At 39.7% G+C, this 21,974-nt stretch overlaps 1 protein-coding gene across 2 annotated transcripts in view; it reads right to left on the bottom strand.

Moving 5' to 3' along the window:
- LOC121410231 (glutamyl aminopeptidase-like) overlaps window positions 1-21,974 on the bottom strand; it is a 69,892-nt gene that overhangs the window by 30,397 nt on the left and 17,521 nt on the right. For both annotated transcript variants that reach the window (XM_041602170.1, XM_041602171.1), the window contains exons 2-4: window positions 19,678-20,481; window positions 2,810-3,086; window positions 659-779 (exon numbers count right to left, since the gene is read on the bottom strand). In XM_041602170.1, the coding sequence (XP_041458104.1) occupies window positions 659-779; window positions 2,810-3,086; window positions 19,678-20,456 (1,177 nt within the window). In that variant the 5' untranslated portion in view covers window positions 20,457-20,481. The remainder of the gene's footprint in view (window positions 1-658; window positions 780-2,809; window positions 3,087-19,677; window positions 20,482-21,974) is intronic.

Below are 21,974 nucleotides of genomic sequence, written 5' to 3'. Positions count from 1 at the left end.
CTAAACGTTCCCCCACACACAAATCTGGAGGAAGAAAAGAAACTTAAAAATGACATGTCTAAATTCATAGTCATATATATGAATAACTCTATCCCGTCAATGCTTTGCCTTCAAGAGTACTCCGGCTGAAAATAAATAAACAGAATAAAATTCAAAGAGCAAATGATGAACATCTCACTAAATCTTACATTTTGTTTAAATTTTGATATATTAGCAATATTTTGTGAAAACTATCTGAATTCCTTCATGAATATACAACAAGTGGGTTGAAGATGTCATGTCCCCACTTTCTTTTTTTAAACATGAAATCATAATTATTTCAAATATTTTCACATATGCATGTCTCTCTTAAAAAAAAAAGAAGTTGAAGCAATGTCTATTTTATAAATTTGACAATCATTTTTTTATTCCTGATGAACAAAAAGTGAATTAAGAATAAGTGGGGATATGACATCATCAGCTTTTAAACTGAATATTTATGAAGACACGCATAGAATTGTTTCATGGAAATAAATCAAAATTTCAAAATCTCATACCCTCTGTAATTGTCTGAATGTGATGAACTTTTCTGTTTTTCATATGTCTGATTTTACTGTCTGTTAAAATCATATCATCTTTAGCCTGAAGTATCCCTTTAATGAAAATAATATACACGTACCTTGTTTGGGTAGAGGGTATGCTATGTCAAAGAACTCTTCATAGAATGGAATAGTCTTGTTGACGACTTCTAGAGCCAAGTTTGCTTGGCTGATCTGATCAACAGGAGCATACATCGCAACCTTGAAAAAAAAATGATGATACATTTAAAATAACACCTTAACTAGGCCTAGACAATACCTGTAAACAGGTTGAGTTTAAGAAAGAACACATTTAAAAAAAAATTCTTTGACTCTCTGCCAACAGCTTGGAATTGATATCATCTTTCGCTTCACTCTCTCCTGGCACAGCAAATATACACAAATAGATTTTCCTGTATCTTTGCCAGGAAGAATGGAAATTGTAATGACATCAGAGATGTTGATTTCCTCAGGCTCTATGGAATTCTATTGATTTGGCCTCTGTGGTAACAAATCTAACAGAATAAAAGAAACTGCTTCTATACATCACGTTTGGGGAATGATTCATTTCAAACAAAATATACCGTGTTTACACATTGACTCGGCTCGGGTGTTGAATCCGCGAGCCGGGTTGAACACTGCGAAGAAGGGATCAGAGATCGCATTTATACGTACATATAAAAAGGCAAGTTCAACACGGCTCGCGGATCTCGAACGGAAGAAGAATTATGACGTCGCAAATTAAACGCGGGAAATTCACCGCCGGAATCGAATCTTGTCCGTGCGAACAACAACAATGCCAAAAGTGAAAGCGCGCGCAGTGACCTGGTCAAGAGAGTTCGACACAGCTTTCTGTTTACACACGACAAAATTGCCGAGTCTGACTCGGCTCGCGGGTTGAAACCTACGATTTTGGCGGATCAAAAAAGCCGTGTTCGACACGGCTCGCGGATCACACTGATCGCGTTTACACAGCATAAAATTGCCGTGTTGAGCACGGCTCGCGTGTCGAACCCCGAGCCGTGTCACTGTGTAAACACGGTATAAATGTGGCACATCTGTTTATTTGCACACCTTTGATGGGGGAAATCAAAATGAACACAAAAGATTACTTCAGGCAATATGAGGTCATTTGATACTTCTCATTAAAGGACAAGTCCACCCCAACAAAAACTTTATTTGAATAAAAAGAGAAAAAATCCAACAAGCATAACAGTGAAAATTTCATCAAAATCGGATGTAAAATAAGTTATGACAATTTAAACTTTCGATTAATTTCACAAAACAGTTATATGCACATCCCAGTCAGTATGCAAATGAGGGAAGTGATGACATAACAATTTTTTATGTATTTTATTACATAAAATATTCTAATTTTCTCCTCATTGTCCTGTGAAACAAAGTTTTATATTTCTCCCTGAACAATTTGAATTACCATTGCTTAAAATTTTATGGTTCAGTCAAGTTGGTCCTTATTGTCAAATCTACAAAAATTGGAAATAATGTATGATTAAAACTATAAAAAACAAAAGAAATAGTGAGTGAGGGACATCATCAATTCTCTCAGTTGCATGTGACTAAATTGTGCATCCAACTATTTTGTGAAAAATTTGCGAAAATTAAAATGTCATAACCTTCTTATTTTGCATCCGATTTTGATGAAATTTTCAGGATTATACTTGTCTGATTTTTTCTTTATTGATTCAAGTCAACATTTTTCTGTGGTGGACTTGACCTTTAATGAAGTGATCTGATGTGTGTTTAGTCACAGCAAAAATTAAAGGGCGTATAACCTGGACGAGCAGTCAAGCATACTTTTATCTAGACTTGTATACAAAAGTTTTATTTGTATACTGTATGTGAAACAAGAAAGACATGAACTAGTATGAAGGTTGGAATTACTTTTAGTCCTACATGTACATATACTTGGAATACAAGTACAGGGTGTGTAGGAAACTATAAAACCAGCACTAACCAAGATCATTTGCTGATAGTTTGGTCATCTAGTCAATGTAAATGTTTGTTTAAATTCAAAATTGAATTCATGCATGGTAATTTATTTTCAATTTTAAAACTTCATGACTCCTTCAAAAATATGTGGTTTCATCATATGAAAAAAATATTATTAGATGAATATATAGAGCATTCATAATTAAATTTTTCTTGATATTTTTCACTTAAACATTTTTAGCATCTTCTTTCATAAAGGCCTTTATAATTAGTTTGTTATCAACCCATATTAAAATACTCACTTGAGTGCCACTACTAGTGACATCTTCAATGCTGGTGAAGTCACATACAACAAACGCTACCAGATATGTACTCATAGGAACAGTAGTTTGGTATGTATCCAAGAAAAGTGTTCCCTTGTATTGTTCATTCGTATTTTGTGCAGGCATGTTAAAGAGTGTGATATGATCCTCATCATGGACCATCTTCAAGGAAAAATTGGCTTTCATAGACGGCTCATCAAAGCATGGAAAAGCCTGCCGAGCTGAAGTAGGCTCAAATTGTGTTGAAGCCATCGTCCTGAAATTAAAATATATGAACATCATATCAATTTTAATTGACTTTAATAGAAAATTAATGATTATTACTATTTAGATGTATGGTTTGAGAGGCGCAGTTTATTTTTGACGTCTTGCAAGGTTGTTTCAAAGAGACAAAATATAAAAACTGACTTTTAACATGTATGCCTATGAAAACCATCCAGTTCTTTCCATATTGGATGAAATGAATATTTTGCTCTGCCCAAAAGAATATCATTGGTTAATGAATAATTATGAGTATGAAGCTATTGTTATGGCATAATGAAATTGCATTGCGTATTAGTTGCCAGGAGGTATGGCAAAGGAGAGAGATTGTGTCAATTTAATGAATTCAAATGCACTTGCACTGTAAGCTAGCACATCTTTCCAAAGATTTCTTTACACAAGGCAAAAGCAATTTTGAGTCTCGCCCACTTATGAAAATAACCAGAAATATTGTGATTTGCGAGGGCATGCAAGATAATTATATCGAAACTAAATTGTGAAATGACTGGGATGGAATAACACTTGTCATAAGAGCCTTGCAAGTAAACTTTAATATTGACCTGAAAATGACCTCTGACCTTATCATGTGACCTCAGACTGCAGCATAACATGCAGGTCCCCCAAGTCCATCCACCATCCAAGTTTAGTTGAAAAGCAACATACGGTTGCAGAGTTAGGTGTCATAAGAGAGTCTTGCATGTAAACTTTAACGTTGACCTGAAAATGACCTTCGACCTTACCATATGACCTCAGATCGCAGCATAACATGCAGGTCCCCCAAGTCCATCTACCATCCAAGTTTGGTTGAAACATGACTTACGGTTGCGGAGTTACATGTAGGTGTCATAAGAGAGTCTTGCATGTAAACATTAACATTGACCTGAAAATGACCTTGACCTTACTATATGACCTCAGATTGCAGCATAACATGCAGGTCCCCCAAGTCCATCTACCATCCAAGTTTGGTTGAAAAGCGACTCACGGTTGTGGAGTAATGTGTCATTACAGGTTTGTGACGGACGGATGACGGACGACATTTGGGTCCCTAAGTCTCGCCTTCACCACTGGTGGGCGAGACAAAAATACTCGGTTGACATGCTCATGACTTACATGTACAGGATTGACATAACATGGTGAGTAAAAACAATTTCTTTTGCTTTATCAATTTGTTTTCTTTGTGGGAGTATCTAAATAAAAAAATAATATTAGATGACCAATTTCCTTTTATAAAGGTCATTGTTCTTTAACAATTTCAGAACTCTGTCAAAATGGCCAGAGGCAGAGCATATCAATCTTCAAATATCACACAGTGGCATAGGTATATAATGCTTAAACAATTATAAATCTAAAAAAATGCAAACATTCTAGTGACAAATTACATGGTAACATGTACCCCTGTATCTGCTTACATACAGCATACACAGCCTTAATGGATGAGAATGACATTCTGTATATTTTTCTGCCTTTGATTGATTGGGGGCATTTTGGTTAAAATGGGAAAGTTCACCCTGAAGAAAAGTTTGTTGTAAAAATAATGAAAAATATTGGTGACATTTGAGGAAAACCCATCAGATTAAGAAATTCATTTGGATTTAATTTTTTTTATTAGTGGCATTATATATGAGCAGCTGCCCGAGATAATAAAAAGTGCATAACCTTAAATTTCTTAATGGTTCATGTTGACAAATAATTTTCTCCTTCAGGAGCGGGTGTGAAATAATTTGTCTCTTGATAAACAATGATGGTGATATACTTTAAAGGGGAATGAAACCTTTGGAATAAGTAGGCTTGTGTTGAAACAGAAAAATCAAAGAATGAGAACAAAGAAAGTTTGAGAAAAATAGACAAATGACAAAGTTATGAGCATTTGTATATATTGCAATCACTAATGTTATGGAGATCCCCTTTGTCAATGCGACAAGGATGTGTGACGTCACATGTAAACAACTTTCCCTTTGATGGACTATAAAATAACCTCAAAATGTCTCTTTCTGCTTTTTCTTGTGGTGATACAAACTCTTTATCCATGATGTATTCTTTAAAAATCTGTATTATTACATACATGCATGCCCTCCTATAAGAACACATGATCTACTGATTGATGTGATAAAAGAGGCAATTTAAATGAAATATATAGTTACAGGAGAGTTGTTCAAAAGCGACATAATACATCTTTGTCGCATTGCCAATTTGAGGATCTCCATAGCATTAGTGATCGCAATATTCAAATGCTCATAACTTTCTCATTATTTGTCTGATTTTTCTCAAACTTTCGTTGATCCGTTTCTTTGATTTTTCTGTTTTCACACAAGCTATCTTGTTCCAAAGGTTTAATTCTCCTTTAAGGGCAAGTTCACCTATAAAACAAAAAGTTGATTGGAATAAAAAAAAATCTTAACAAGCATAACACTGAATTCTTTTTCAAAATTGGATAAGAAAGTTTTGACATTTTAAAATTTTGCTTAATTTCACAAAAAGTTACATGCACATCCTGGTCTGTATGCAAATGAGGGGACTAATGATGTCACTTACCCACTTTTCCCTTGTACTTTATTATCTGAAATATGAAATATTCTAATTTTCTCATCTTGTCATGTGAAACAAGGTTTTATTCCTCCCTAAACATACATGTATGGAATTACCATTGTTATGAACACTTAGGCCCGAATTCACATAGGTTTTTAAAACCATCAGTTTAAACCATGGTTTATGCAGATTTCCTGTATAAATCATGCTTACTAGATTAAAAAATATCCAATGCTGGTCAATGCGCGCTTTTGTCACAGTGCACCAAATTGACGTCTGCTGTCATGGTTAAATACGCTATTTTATTCATGAGTCCACTTTTTTGAATAATGAGTCCACTCTTCAAACCGTGGAGTTGAATAAAATTGTCAGGGTGAACTTCCCCTTTAAACAAACAAAATGAAGGCCTACATATATAGTAAAGCTACACTGCATGACTGAGGTGTATTATTCATTTGATATAACAAAAGTTTTTCAAATGAGAATGTTATTTGTCCAATCTGTTATTAATTGATAAATCTTAAAATTGGGTTTTCATTACAAATATGCTCTAAATTAATTGGTCACTTGATATTCTCATCAACAAAGAATGTTCAGTAAAATGAAGAATTGTAACATACATGTACAGTACATGTGCATGCACAATTATAAATGAAAGCAATAAAATTCAAGTCAATCATATTTATTCATAGAGTCTACCGCTCATACGACACCCTCATATTTCTCCACCTTCCTAAAATTATGTAAATGCCCAATGATTGTTACACTAAGTGAATGTCATAGAGTGTGTGGTTAAGATGTACAGGTTGATAGACAACCACTGCTTCAGGGTTGATTGCCCCAGATATGCATGTCATAAATATGTTATTGTGAGGATGACTTCTTCTTTTTCAGGCCTACATATTTATCTAATTGTGCCCTGCTTTTTAGTCATAATTTGTGAAAAACAGCAGAACACTAATACACATAGAGTAAGACCAAAAGTGGAAGGGAAGGTACACTTTAATATGAGAACCAATGACTGATGCCTTTCAGGGTGAAGCATATAAATACCCTTTTTACACGTATGCTAAAATTTCCTTAACCCCGTACTATAGGTGGGGCTAAATTGTCATTTAGCCCCATCTATAGTACAGGGTTAATAGCCCACTTTATTTTTACACAGCATTTTTGCAAAGTGGGCTAACCCCACCTTTAATACGGGATTATTTGGCCCTGCAAAAAAGCAGGGTTATCCCTGCAATTGCGGTGCTATGAGCGATAGTACGGGGTTAAGATCGCTAGTGTAAAACCAAAGTGGGGTAAGCGCTCCCATTCATGCCCCGCAACAGGGCCGGCCCTGTTGTCCAATCAGAGGTAAGCATAGTGAATATTCATGAACAGCGAACACGGCGATAAGAAAAAGCGCGCGCCATAAGTCAGCGAGTTGGAATTCATGTTTTAATACTTTCCTCATTGACACTCGTGAATATTCATGAGCTACTACTAGTCCAGGGTTAGCAAGTTTCGTGTGTGAAAAGCAAGCATTCCTTATCGGGGTTAGCAATAGCAATTTGGCATGTGTGAAAAGGAAAAAAAATAGTACAGGGTTAAGGATAGTACAGGTTTAGCGATAGTCCGGGGCTAAAATGTACCATCAGAATGATGAAGTTGTTCTATTTTTTTAGGTTCAGTTCAAGGTATAAGGTTAAACCAAAAGCTTTACAGAGCAAGTACTGACCGGACAGAATATTAGGAAAATTTAGTACGGTACATACAAACTGTATGTGCATCATCAGCAGTGCATCAAACTGAATAATTAGCTACATTTCCTCACAGATCACTAGAAAATTTGAATAAGGGGCAATAAAATGTATGGACTATGTATCCCAAAGGCATTCTTTTATCACCAAAATGATCCTTATTTCACTATAGAAATACATGGTTTTAAGCATTGGTCATGCATCACTGCTCTCACACCGTGTTTTTCAAGTGGAAATGACGGACTGCTACATGACATGATTGGGGAGTTGTAGTGCGAAACTAGACAAGTGCGCATTGTCATCATCTTAATTTTTTTTCAGTACCGTACCTTAGTATAAGACACACATAAATCATTTTTTTTGGATAAAGCTAGCATTTTTCTGAGGTGGACTGGACCATTAAAGGTCACTACTTTAATTCATGATTAAACCTTAGACAGGCTTTAACCATCCACTTCAATCACTTGTCTGCAATACACATCATTTCAGAAAAACTTCTGAAGCTCCTAAATATTTGTACTGTACGTGTAGAATGATTGTTCATGAAAAAAAATATATATAAAAATCTGGTTAAATTTTCATGTGGTGTTTATAGCCAGCAAGAATTCTGCTGGATACCTTGATCAACTACAAATCAATAGGTGGAAGGGATGAAAATAATTATACTGAGTCCTGGATAATAAGGCATTTAGATTACAATTTTCAGTAAGTTATCTAATACTGATGTAAACATACTGAGGAGGGCATCAACTATGAAAATACTTACCTGATTTTCTTATTTACGAGATAACTCATACATCTACTTGATTTGCTAGTTCAGCCCTCTGGACTGCCATACCCGAAAAGAACTCCCAAGAATTTAAAAAGCGCGAGCGCGCCCTCTCCCGTTCAGGCTTACTACCCATGATCACCGCGCAATTAGCGTCCATCTTCCTCACCTTTTGCAAGCCCATACGTTGAAACATGTTGCTGCGCAAGGCGGAGGGTCGGTGGGAGGGTATCAAGTAGATGTATGAGTTATCTCGTAAATAAGAAAATCAGGTAAGTATTTTCATAATTTACTTCAATAACTCCATACATCTACTTGATTTGCTAGACCAGCACGGACTCAAACCGTAGGGAGGCATGTTTTCAATTGTAAGCCTAAGAAAATTTGAAAAAACAAAAACAACGAAATTTAGGGAGAGGGGGAAAAAGCCGCAGCTGCTTTAAGCGCCGAAGCAGCAAATCTCGCCTCGCTGGATGGAATGTCCTTCAAGTAGAAAGAAGTGAAGGAGTTAGTTGAGCGCCAAAAGGCGGCCCTCAAAAATGTCCTCGAGAGGAAAGCCCTGTATACTCAGGAATACTAAGTATCATGGGCCCTCGGCCTAGTGTCAGGAGAACAACATCACCTGCTGACTAGAGCGTAAGAATCGGAATTTGTTGAAAGTTTCAACAAGAATCGTGATCGGAAAACTGAAGCTTTTAAGGCTCAGTAAGTGATCAATCGACCAATCTGAGAAGGCGAGATATCTCAGAATTAAGCCTCTGCGTGGGAGAAAGCGCCCAGAATTCGATATCTGTCTCAAATGCGTGAGGGCAGAAAATCTGCAGAATTCTGATAGAGAGCTGTGGTAAAAAGTTACTAGCGGTCCGAAGGGGACCAGGAACGACGGAGAGTAGGGATTTAGGAAGAAAACCACTCGTAAGGCAGACAAGGGTCGAGAAAGCGACTGAGTGCCATCCTGTTAATAAGGAATGCCGCGGACATGTTGCCTATGTAGAATAGAGCAGTCTGGTCAAAACAGCTCAACCGGGCGTGTCAGGGAAACAGCGCGGTACACATCACGACAAAAGTGTGTTAGACCGAGTGATCGAGAGAGAACTCAGGATCCCCTTTCTCCCATACTGATTGAAGCACCCATCTGAGGGTGCAGTGCCCGCGGTGGAAGAGGTGGCTTGGCTCAAGCCACCATCGCCACCATCGCCGAGAGAGCCCGTGAGGCTAGGCTGCGATGGCTGTCCGCTGGGCGGGGGAATCCCTAGCAGCAGCAAGCGTACGCCAGAGGGAGCTGGCGAAAAAAAATCTGTCACGATATTACGTGTAAACGACCATCAAGAGATGCTCTAAACGAACAGACATCGCCAGATATGATACCTCAACCGTTACATTCCCAACGGAATCGAATGAGGTAGCAACAGCCCTGTCCTATCAAGTTAGGGACGGAAACTGGCTAAGAGTGTCGAAGTCCTCGCTTGAAGAAACAAGCGAAGGAGACTTGAGGAAGTAATCACAAAATTTCCATCAGTCTGCGGTGAGAACCAGTTGTTTATGAAAACAGTCACAAGGCCTGTTTCTCAGGTGATCGTAAGAGCAAGCACCGCCGGCGCCGGTTGCGGCAGCGTGGAACAGTCCGATATCGGTAAGATAAGGAGCTCCAAAAAGCTGCGGGGGGCGGCAAAAATGACGCCCTAAGCAGCGGGGGATGAGAATCTAAATTTCTAAAAGAAGAACTCCAGTGAAGTAAATCACTTACATGGAGAGACTCATCCACAGTCGGCCCGAGAGAAGGCGGGTCGTAGTGATCGTGGTTAGGAAGGCATAAGCATACATCCATCCACGGTTACATCATCCTCGGTCGTGCGGTGACCCTGGCCACATGCATTGCATGGAAGGAGGATGAAAGCAGCATGCAGGGCGACTCGAGTGTGCCGTGAAAAAATTTCTAAGAAAGAAGCCGATTCGACAAACGGGCACGGTAAAGACATCCACCGTAGACCACTCCGCACAAGGAGGGAACGGCGGAGACGCCCGCAAGATTGACCCACATAGAGGGCAGTCTATAAGATAGACAGTTAGAGCTCGACCGATGGTCTGGCGGTGTACAGTTTGGTGTGAACTCGCCGACCCGGTACGGTGGGTGTGCCCAGAAAGTAGGCATAGAATGCCGACAGAGAATCCTGGGGCTTTAAACAAGTTTGAACGCACGTACATAGCCAACAATCTCATGAGATGTACGGCGGTTACTTTCCTCCGAGATGATGTTTACCCAACCGGGAAAGACTCGGGGAACAGCTGTGAATGTCAACAGGAGGGATATCTAGCATATGAAAAGCTGATTCCTTCCACGTATTCGGTGCGGGTGCTGCCGGCGGTGTCCGGGGGGACGACCGGTGATGGCAGCTCGGGCAGGGTTCGTACGAGCCGCCCGAATACGAGACAAATAGGTTAACATAACCATAATGCACCGGGTGGTGAAGGCATAGCGATTATTAAGCACAGGAGAACTTTTAATCGCCGTGACATTCAGATCCGATATACATACTCATAAGCTCGGAGAGCTATGAGATAGTGAGACATACCGCTGGGCGGTGATGGTGCTCATATCAGAGTCGCCCTCTCTTCAGCGGCGATCGCTGGAGAACGGGTATCTGTACTAGCCCTGACTCTGGCGTTGCAAGGGTAGGAGCTAAGTAAGACAGGGCACCCTTACTTTCGAATAGAAAGTGAGGTTCAGGCCAGAAAAGCGACGGTCTCGTCGCCTGGGCGGACGGTCCGCGGACGTGATAGGTTGCCCTCTCAAAGCAGTCAAACATTCTCACGAGAGAAGTGCGGCATGCGGTATGTAAGAGATTCATACCTCCAATCTACGGGCCCGCTTAGGGGGAAGAATGGAGAGAGTTACCGCTGAAGGAGTCGTCGCCGTATGTGAGCTTGACGTAGAGGGCGAATTCGGGAGTACCTGCATAATAATCGCCCCCCCCTGCCTCTGCCTTCTCGCTAGCCTCGAGAGGCTTGAAAATTTCGAGACGGCGGCGCCGGAGCCTGGCGCTTCCGGGCAGCAGCAGAGCGGGGGTGGATTTACACCCTCGGAGCTGGCGGCTTCCTCGTCGTAGGAGCCGCCTCGTCTAGAGCGACCCCGTCACTCTCCGAGACCCCCAATTCGGCCGATTGAGCTCGGGGCGCCTGAAGAGGCGGGGCGAGAAAATATGGACTCCCTTGCTTCATCAATACCCCCGCTCGGAGGGTAGATGTGAGGTAGATACTTGTCAAGCAGCGCCTGAGCGCTTACTGAAAAGTCGACCGCGGGATAGGGGTTGTCCTCGCACTGTCCGCCTAAAGGGAGTCTCGCTCTATGGACTGAACCGGGGGGTTGTCCAGTAAGCGCCGGGGTGGCCCCGCGTGTCGGCTGGGACACGTGCTCTGAGATCGACGAAAATGCTGGAAAGCACACGCGATCTTGGGGCACCGGTTAGTCGGTGCACTGGCTGGCGATTTAACAGAATCGCTCGAGGATTTCCCGGGTGTCTGGTGGTTATTGCCCACTTGTCTCGCTTGATGCTCAGGGGCATCAGCGGGGTGAGTAGACGTCGAGGGTGGGGTGAACCCGCACTGCTCGAAAGCAGAATGTAGCAGCATGAATAGCTGTGACATCTGACCACCGACACAAGGGTCTGAAGGAGGGACGCCCATGGCAACAGGGCTGGCCGACCTCACCTTCGACCTCTTCTTCTTCGCGGCCTCCGCCGGCGTGGCCGGGGCAGAAGAAGGCACAAGAGGCACGGGTGATTTCTTACGATTTGCCGCCCCTGGCAGGGCGGCCGCCAACAACGAAACTTCACCCGAATCTGACGGGGTCAGATTGTGGTCACAGTCTGATGTGTGACGCCTCTCGCGGTAGCGGAATGTAGCAGCATGAATAGCTGTAACATCTGACCACCGACACAAGGGTCTGAAGGAGGAACGCCCATGGCAGCAGGGCTGGCCAACCTCTCCTTCGACCTCTTCTTCTTCTTCTCTTTCTGCGGGCTCCGCCGGCGTGGCCGGGGCAGAAGAAGGCATGAGAGGCACGGGTGATTTCTTACGATTTGCCGCCCCTGGCAGGGCGGCCGCCGGCAACGAAACTTCACCCGAATCTGACGGGGTCAGATTGTGGTCACAGCCTGATGTGTGACGCCTCTCGCGGTAGCAGAATATAGCAGCATAACATGTATGACTGTAACATCTGACCACCGATACAAGGGTCTGAAGGAGGAACGCCCATGGCAACAGGGCTGGCCGACCTCTCCTTCGACCTCTTCTTCTTCTTCTTATTTTGCGGGCTCCGCCGGCGTGGCCGGAGCAGAAGAAGGCACAAGAGGCACGGGTGATCTCTTACGATTTGCCGCCCCTGGCAGGGCGGCCGCCAACAACGAAACTTCACCCGAATCTGACGGGGTCAGATTGTGGTCACGATCAGATTGTGGTTACAGTCTGTGTGACGCCTCTCGCGGTCAGGGGCTGGGCGATCTCTCCCGATGCTGTCAACGGAGGACGACTTATACGGCAGAGATCCTGACCTGTGCCGGGGGGAGAGAACCGCACTCTCCCTCCGGACTTCTGGTGACCCGGTAGCCGGTGGGTCGCATAGCCCTATGGGTGCTGCGGCGGCAGGACCTAGTTTAGGCTTGGAAGCCTTGGCTACCACTTTTTCCTTTGTCCGAGACCGTGGCACCACAGTCTCGGCCTTCCTTCTCTTAGCATCCGACCGCAAATTCGGAATGCTGATCGACGCACCCTCATACTCACCGCCGCCGGGCGCTCACCGCCGACTTCTGTAACTTGCAATCGGGACGGTCCCCGTGGAGGGCACCAGGTCCTCTGGGGCTGTGTTAGTCCCATTCAAAGGTACCTCTCTCTACCCTGAAAAAGGAAAAACAAGAATTTTTTTTTTTTTTTTTTACAAAGATCTCGCTTAGATTAAAAGTGGAGACCGGAGTGGTCTTTCCCTCCTCCTAAAAGGAGTTTGTTTGAGCAAACAGAACAAAACAAGAGGGGAGGGGTAGGGAGGAAGAAGAACCTAAGAATAGTTTAGGTATCTGCCTGTAAGAAAATAAAAAGGAGGTCGGAGACTTTGAAAAAAGAAACTCCTACAAGGTTCCCCTACTATATTCTCTTTTTTTTTTTTTTTTGTGCCCGAAGGAAAAATTCGAAACAAAAATTCAAAAATGAATGCAAGTTCAGAAGAGAACGAAGTTTCCACCTGCGAAGAAACACAAGAACAAGCATTTCAGAGCAGGAAGAAAAGGGATTGAGAGACAAATAATTCCAGATAAAAGAAATTTTACGATAATTTCCAAGAGGAAAAAAGTAACCTCCTGTGGAAAGGTAAAGAAATTCAGAACAGGAGGAAGGAGGAACGTCTCTAGTAACGATTCCAAGAGGAAGAACGACACAGTAAATCCTCAAAGGGAAATCGTAGAGCCCGCCTGTCGAAGTAAAAAAAAAATATAAGACTAGGAGGGAAGAGGGAATTGAACGAAGAAAACAATTCCGGGAAAGGTCAAAAAAATTTCTAACAGGAAGGAGACCCCACCTGTAAAGAACAAAAATTTTTTTTTTTTTTTTTTTGGGGGGATTGAATAACCAATCATTCAAGGTATAATTAAACAATCCCCGAAGCGTCTGTGAATAAAATATTAATCAAGAATTTTATTCAGAACAGAAAGGAAAAGGAATTGAGCTTTAAGATCCGCCTGTGAATAAAATATCAATCAAGAAATTTATTCAGAACAGAAGGAAAAGGAATTGAGCTTTAAGATCCGCCTGTGAATAAAATATCAATCAAGAAAATTATTCAGAACAGAAGGAAAAGGAATTGAGCTTTAAGATCCGCCTGTGAATAAAATATCAATCAAGAAATTTATTCAGAACAGAAAGGAAAGAGAATTGAAGAATTAATCAATCAATAATCAATCGAAAATCTTAATAAATCAATTCCAGAAAGCAAGGAAGGAACAGAGTTGAAGATCCCAACCTGCAAAAAGAAATAACAATAACACCCTCGACAACAAAGTGTAGAGGCTGTCTAGAATTTAATTCAAAAACGGCACCAAAAGCCACCACGCTTTGAACGTGAAGAACAATAACCATGACAGGTGGTGAAGGCTTGCTGCCACGTAGGCAGGCCAAGCCCGGTGCCTCGCGAACGCGCTAGCGATGCGGCGCGACGAGAACTCAAACGTTAGAAAAACAATTTAAGTGTCACCAAAAACACGTCTAAAAAGTCACGCCAGGTGTAAATTCTGAACACAATCTTACACACAAATGGAAAGATTGAAATTAAAAGGGAGAATGCACCACAGATAAGCGAAAATAATATACCAAAGCTAAAAAAAGATTTGAGCTCTTAGGAGACTTATCTGAGCACGTCTTGACAGGTGGCTTGCCGAAAGCAAAAGAGGAAGATGGACGCTAATTGCGCGGTGATCATGGGTAGTAAGCCTGAACGGGAGAGGGCGCGCTCGCGCTTTTTAAATTCTTGGGAGTTCTTTTCGGGTATGGCAGTCCAGAGGGCTGAACTAGCAAATCAAGTAGATGTATGGAGTTATTGAAGTAAATTGTCTGATATCCATACTACAGACTGGACATGATTATGATTTTGATTACAATTACCATTATCATTTTCTGAAAAATACATTTACTATCAACTTCAAGAATTAAAATTATGCACAGTCCAAATCCCAATCAGTGTAAGCCAATGTGGGGTTTGGTGTCAATCTTTTTTTGTCTTCATGCATTCAAGATTTTGTATGGAACATTATCTCTAGTGCACAAAAAACAAGTTTTTTCTGAATTATTTCCAGACACACTTAATAACTAATTTCAAGATACAGCCAGCCAGTTGCCACTTCTTTCACCACATCAATTTCATGTCACAAAAATATTATGAAAATTTGATTTTGCAATTTTGCAGACCTGTACCTGGGAATTATAATGACTATCCTGTTGGAAATGACTGTACGAGTTGATTGCATTAAAATTCAATTGAACAAGGAAGGCAATTTCTACCTACCCTGGTCTAGCCCCTGGCTTCTCAAGATGATCTTAAGTGTCTGATGAAAGCATAATGGATTCTGATTCATACATGACTCAAGCTCCTCTACTGCCCGACTGCTTTCATTTCTTTCTTTGAGATGAAATCGAGTACTAAAATTTGTACACCAGAATTTAATATTGATTTTCATTAATCTTTTTGAAAGTATAAAAACAAAAACACTAAATACTGATGTAAAGTATTAACATACATGTACATGTACAATCTAGTACGGACTGCTGGTTTTTACAAGAAGAGTCAGTCAGTTGTCATTTTATTGACTATGGATCGCTTCAAGTAAGCTAGCAATCATATAGTGGAAGGTTGTTCGGCTACTTTGGATTCTCATTTTCCATGCCATGTTTTCTATAACCAGTCAATGACCATTTTGTTTCAAATGTACAGTAGCTTGCAATAATGTTAAATTCATCAATATGCTTCATGCAAAGCAATACATACATGTATATACATATACTGAACCTCCAAAGGGAGTTTGTGTCTACAAACAAAACACAAACATAAATTAGTGAACTATTGTACTCTATAAATATACATGTACATGTAGGGTATAGAATCTAAGGAATGAAATACTAATACTGATTGCTGAAATCCATGATTGACATTATCAAAAGCTTTATGGTTTAATTCCGTCTCTAATCATCATTAAATGTAACCTTGGAATTGAAGTCACACCATCTAGGAGCTGAATATCGTACTTGATTGACTTTCTTTATATAGCACCTTGTTTCTGCATTGTCAGTGGTAAAGTGCACTAGACTTTGACATTTTGTAGAGCAATCATCCTATTCAAAATTTCAAATAAACAAGTATAAATTAAATGGTATTAAGCAAATTAAACAGTTAATTGATGTCACTTTAAAATCGTTATGAAAAGGTATTCTAAATGGCAATTTATATGTACAGTCTAATACCCTTTTCACACAGGCTAAAATTTCCTTAACCCCGTACTAAAGGTGGGGCTAAATTGCCATTTAGCCCCACCTATAGTACGGGGTTAAGCTTAGCCCACTTTCTTTTTACACCTTTAGTACGGGATTATTTGGCCCTGCAAAAAAGCAGGGTTATCCCAGCAATTGCGGTGCTAAGAGCGATAGTACGGGGTTAAGATCGCTAGTGTAAAACGAAAGTGGGCTAAGCTTCACCCCGTACTATAGGTGGGGCTAAATGGCAATTTAGCCCAACCTATAGTACAGGGTTAAGGAAATTTTAGCGTGTGTAAAAAGTGTACGAGTGAAGTACTTGTACTATGAATGATCGACAAAAACCACTAGTCCGGGGTTAGCGAGTTTCGTGTCTGAAAAGCAAGCATTCCTTATCCGGGGTTAGCAATAACAATTTGGCATGTGTGAAAAGGAAAAAAAATAGTACAGGGTTAAGGATAGTACGGGGTTAGCGATAGTCCGGGGCTAAGAAATTCCTGTGTAAAAAGGGTCTAAGTGTAAATGTCATACATGTACATGTATATGAAATGCACTGTACAATGAAGGAACACTGATTAAACCCCCCTCAAGGCTTCGTGCAATATTTCTGAAACACAAAATTTTCTTACTTTTTTCTTTGAAGTCTTGCGCAACCAAATTTGTGATGTACGGATATATAGTGTCGTGACACCACGCGACGTTTATGAGACAATGTCATGCCGAAAATGGGTCATTTTTATATTTTGTGTTCAAAGTTCAAAGGGAGATGAAATTAATAAAAGTATGATTATTTTTCATTCTAACTTGTCTTCTTGATTAATTTGAGGTTTTTTTTTAGTTCTTAAATGGTCTGTAATGACTCATTATAAAAAAAAGAAAAACAAAAGTTAAAAAGACAAAGAAATACATGAGGAAAAATGTGGCTTTTTGCAATTTTTTTTTGTGGAAACTTTTAGGACAAACTGGGTCTTAATTATGCAAATAATTTTTTAATGAATAAATTTGCATATTTTATTCATAATTTAAAAAAATATATATTTTTGGATTTTTTTTCATACTGGCTTGTAGTTTATGTTGTAAAGAATGTGCATGCTAAATTTTGGTGCATTTGCGCGAGCGGCAGCTGAGATCAGAAAGGGGGCCATCATGCCCCCCTTCCTTAATAGTTCTCAAATATTTATAGAAAAGGTTTGAATTCCGAACATTATCATTTTTGTGTTAACTTGGGTATTAAAGGCATTTCATGTAAACAATAGACTGTACTTTACATTTAAATCAAATTTCAATATACTCTGTACACAGCTCTTTCAATGATTAAATAATCATATGATAGACATATATTTTTTATCAGCAAATTCACAACATTTTATTTGACTATTCAGGATTCAGACATGTACGTGAACATGTTGTAGGTTCAAAGGGAAATTTTAAAGGACAAGTCCACCCCAACAAAAACTTGATTTGAATAAAAAGAGAAAAATTCAACAAGCATACATGTAACACTGAAAATTTCATCAAAATCGGATGTAACATAATAAAGTTGACATTTTAAAGTTTTGCTTCATTTCACAAAACAGTTATATGCTCATCTCCATAGGTATGCAAATGAGGGAACTGATGACATCACTCACTATTTCTTTTGTATTTTATTATATGAAATATTTTGATTTTCTCGTCATTGTCATGTGAAATGAAGTTTCATTCCTCCCTGAACATGTGGAATTCCATTATTTTTACATTTTGTGCTTCAGGCAAGGAGGTCCTAATCATCAAATTCGTAAAAATTGAAATATTGTAGAATTCAGACAATAAAAAAACAAAAGAAATAGTGAGTGAGTGACATCATCAACTCTCTCATTTGGATGTAACTGGCTCGTTCATATACCGTTTACTAAATTTTGTTAAAAATAAGCGAAACTTTGAAATGTCATAACTTTATTATTTTACATCCGATTTTGATGAAATTTTCAGCATTGTGCTTGTCTGATTTTTCTCTATTGATTCAAATCAACATTTTTCTGAGGTGGACTTGACCTTTAAGTTTCTATTGACCTTTGAAGTGTGACATTACTATCCCCATCATCCCAACAAATTTGTAAAGATGCAGGTGCTTCTACTCAAAATGTGATCAATAGTTTCTATCCTGCAATGCAGACCTTACGTTGTAAGTCTCAACATATGTTGTTGTAGATCTATATTATATGTTTATACAGGAAATTACCAGCGCCTTCCCATATTGATTGGCTGATATGTTGTATCCAGACCTGAATGCTACAACTGTAATACTATTCCACATCCACTATATTTTTATATGTCAAATAGAAACACTCCTCAGATACTAAACAATTAGTCGGCAGTCATCTGAACCATGATTGCATCACAATATAAAAGTGCATAAATAACCGGGGGGGGGGGGGGGGGACACTCACATTGGTGGTACGGGGATGTGCCACTTTGATGACCCCCTTTTACAAACCTAATTTTCAGTTTTCTAGATACTAAAATGACAAAAGCCGCCCCTCCCCGCTGGCAAGACCCCCATTACCAAACATCTCAGCTCCCTAGCCCTGCCAAAATTGTCCACACGAGCACTGCATGCAAAAAGCTGCACGCAGGGCTTAACAACTCCCTCTGCTAGCAGTTCCATGCACACCTAGCACCCACATACATGCACAGCGCTGGCGTGCACTGCACCTCCTGTCCCGCGATCCCGTTCAGTAGACCGTTTTTCACACCGCCTGGTATATTTAGTTCCTAAGACCCCATATTTTACCCTTGCGGCCAGTTCCTTAGACCCCCATTTCGCAGATTCATAAGGCACATTCTCATCAAAATATACATTGAGTGCCCCCCCTGGATTTGTAAAGTTAATAAGAAATTTGAAAGGCATACACAGTATGTTTTATTTGCTAATCTTTTCCTATTTCTCACATCAAAATTCATTTTGCTTGTACGTTTCAAAACAAAAAGAATTTTCTGTGCAATCGCACTATAAAAGTAAAACTACGAATTCAGAATAGCACAAAACGTTGAAAATGATCGTTGGGATATTATCGTTGATGGTGGTGCACAAAATATTGGCGTTGTGTTGTCATGATACATGCAAAGGATTATGGGATACGAACTTGTGCAGACGCATGCACTCGTACGTGTGCCCACTTTAAACCCGTACATGTGCATATCTGCGCACAAGTTTTGACGAGAAAAATACACACAGTACTTTTTAGTCACCGATTTTGGAAAAAGAGATTTTTCTCAGAATTTTCAAATGGGAAGCATGTGATTTTTTTGCATAATAGTGTAATTTGGTCATCTGCGGAAGAATTCCAGCCCTTTTCTAGCTCAAATCAGTTCAAAATAATAGGTAAATATTACACTGAAAATAATTTCTTTTTGTAGGCCACATATGGGCCTGCCGTCTGAGCGAGTAGGATGCGAATAGGCCATATTTTGGCCAGCCCTACGGGAAGGGTTAATCATATTCTATACTGAAATTGGTCAATAAAAAATTCAGATTAGATTTAATTAGATTTCATACTTACACTAATTGTCCTTTCTTTTTATAGGAGCTCCTGTAGAATCCATCCAATCCCTCAGCTAAGGTGTAGTTGAATTCCAATGTCAAGATACAGTGCACATCTTTTCCTATAGGTTTCTCAAATTCAATAGATATCTGATCATGTTTCTTGTTGATGAGCAGCTTTTTAACATCTACACTTGGCTCAAGATGATCAACTAACTCTATGGATTCTGGTTTAAGGATATCCATGTCTTTCGCATGAAGGATAATGAAAGATACCTCTTCTTTTGTGTTGAAGTGTATGGAAACATTGCCCTGTACTTCGAAGCTTGAAAGGTTAGGATGTAAGAATATGGCATATTCAAAGGGAATAGCAGATGAGGGTAATCGGATGTCAGACCAAGGAAAAGTTTCACCATTTGTTGCAACTGCTTGCGTGGTAGCTGGTGTTGCTACTTTAGTCGTCGTAGATGTTGATGCTGTAGTAGGTGGCTCTGTTGTTAGATTAGTTGTTGCTTTGTTTTCCTGTGCTTCATTGTGGCACTGAACACCATGTTTATCCAGTTCATAGATAGTAAGAGATGCAACAAGAACCAGTATCAAGAGCATGACAACTAAAACAGTGATCACTTTATTCTTTGTACAGCTTGTGTTTGGGAGACGGACCCGTGATTTAGTCCGGGCTCTGGTTGGTTCAATCTGTACCTCCACTTCTCCTCGAGGTTTGAATGCATCTGGCTGGGAATCCAGATCAAACTGATCACTGACATCATCACTCTGCAGCTGTCTGTACGACGTCATTGTAAATGCTTGCCACACACTCAACCTGAGAATAGACAAAAAAGAACAAATGAAATGAGAACAAAATCAAGCTAAACCTGACCTAAATATTTGAAGTGAAAGAATGCAAGCTGCATACCTGTAGGCCTATCTTGAACTGGCCAAATAGGTGTTTACCCCTGCATTATTTTCATAGTAATCTACATGTAAGGTACTCATTCAATTTGCTGTTTTACTGTACATAATAGTTAAAATACAGTTTGCATTATAATATGTTGCAATGTCTAGTAATCACCTGGCAAGCTCATGTTGTACAGAACAACCTTTGTTATAAAGTATTCACAATTGTTCCTTTGCTTGAAAAGTATGAACATGTAGTTTTACCAATCACAAATTGGTTTTTAAATAGGCATTCTCAGAAAAAGGATTGATGTACTAGGCTGTAGCATTGTTTGACGCTGTTGAGAAGAGCACATCAGTGTACTCTGATACAGTCTCCAAAATGGCCTCAAACAATGCTACAGTCCGTTGTGTTGCCTTCAGTGTGAATGCTCTGACCCCTGATACTCTATCAAGGAATAAAGTCACATCACTGTATCCTACAACAAACTACAGTGTACTATTCTCAAACCAGTGTCATAAAAATCCCCATACCACAGTGTGAATGGTACATCATCGGATTGTACCAGTCTGCCGGAGGCCAGCTTCTCAACACCTGGACAAAAATAGTTGTATCTTTATTCACCAACCATGGAGTTTATAGTTCCAATCTTACTATACCTGTTTCATGAAAGGCCTCCTAACTAGAATAACTTGATATTGATACTATTGGTAAAAAGAGCAGACGAGACGTAGCCTTAGTCACAAAATAGCACAATTTTCAAAAAGAAAAATTATGACAAAACTGCAAATATTGTGATAATTGGAAAATACATTTTTTTCAAAATAATAGCACAGGTAAATTATGCATGTACATGTAGACCATGAAAACTGGAGCATTTAATTGCTGAGAAAATTAAATCATGAATAATTCATTTCATGACTACAAAATCACATGTGGACATTGAGATGGGTACCCCCAGGATATCCCATTTCAATAGTTTACGAAAGTAAACCATACCGGTTTTCTTTGTAAAATGATAATTTTACAGTATTTTATGATTCCAAACATCATCAAAATATTGTTTAACAAACTTTTTAAATCTTTGATACTGAAACAAACAATCTGACAGATGCTATGCATAACTTAGAGATGGAATTTATCCAACTGTTAATAGGGGTCTGAAAATGACAAATACGTGTCCAGTTATGGATGGCCTGAGGTGGTAGTATCTTTATCGATTGAATTTTTTACTATTTCAAAATGATTGGTTTTGTTGCGTTTACCAACAGTTTTTATAGTTTCTTTGTATTACAATTATCATTGAATGCATTATCCCACTTGCTTTGTGATGTTATTTCAACCTCTATGATTGGTTACGCAAGATTATAATTTTCAAATTTCTAAGCACTTTTCCATGTCATAGTCTACCCACGTGA

Source organism: Lytechinus variegatus, chromosome 3 (assembly GCF_018143015.1).
Source record: "Lytechinus variegatus isolate NC3 chromosome 3, Lvar_3.0, whole genome shotgun sequence".
NCBI lineage: Eukaryota > Metazoa > Echinodermata > Echinoidea > Temnopleuroida > Toxopneustidae > Lytechinus > Lytechinus variegatus.
This window is presented reverse-complemented; position numbering and strand designations above follow the sequence as displayed.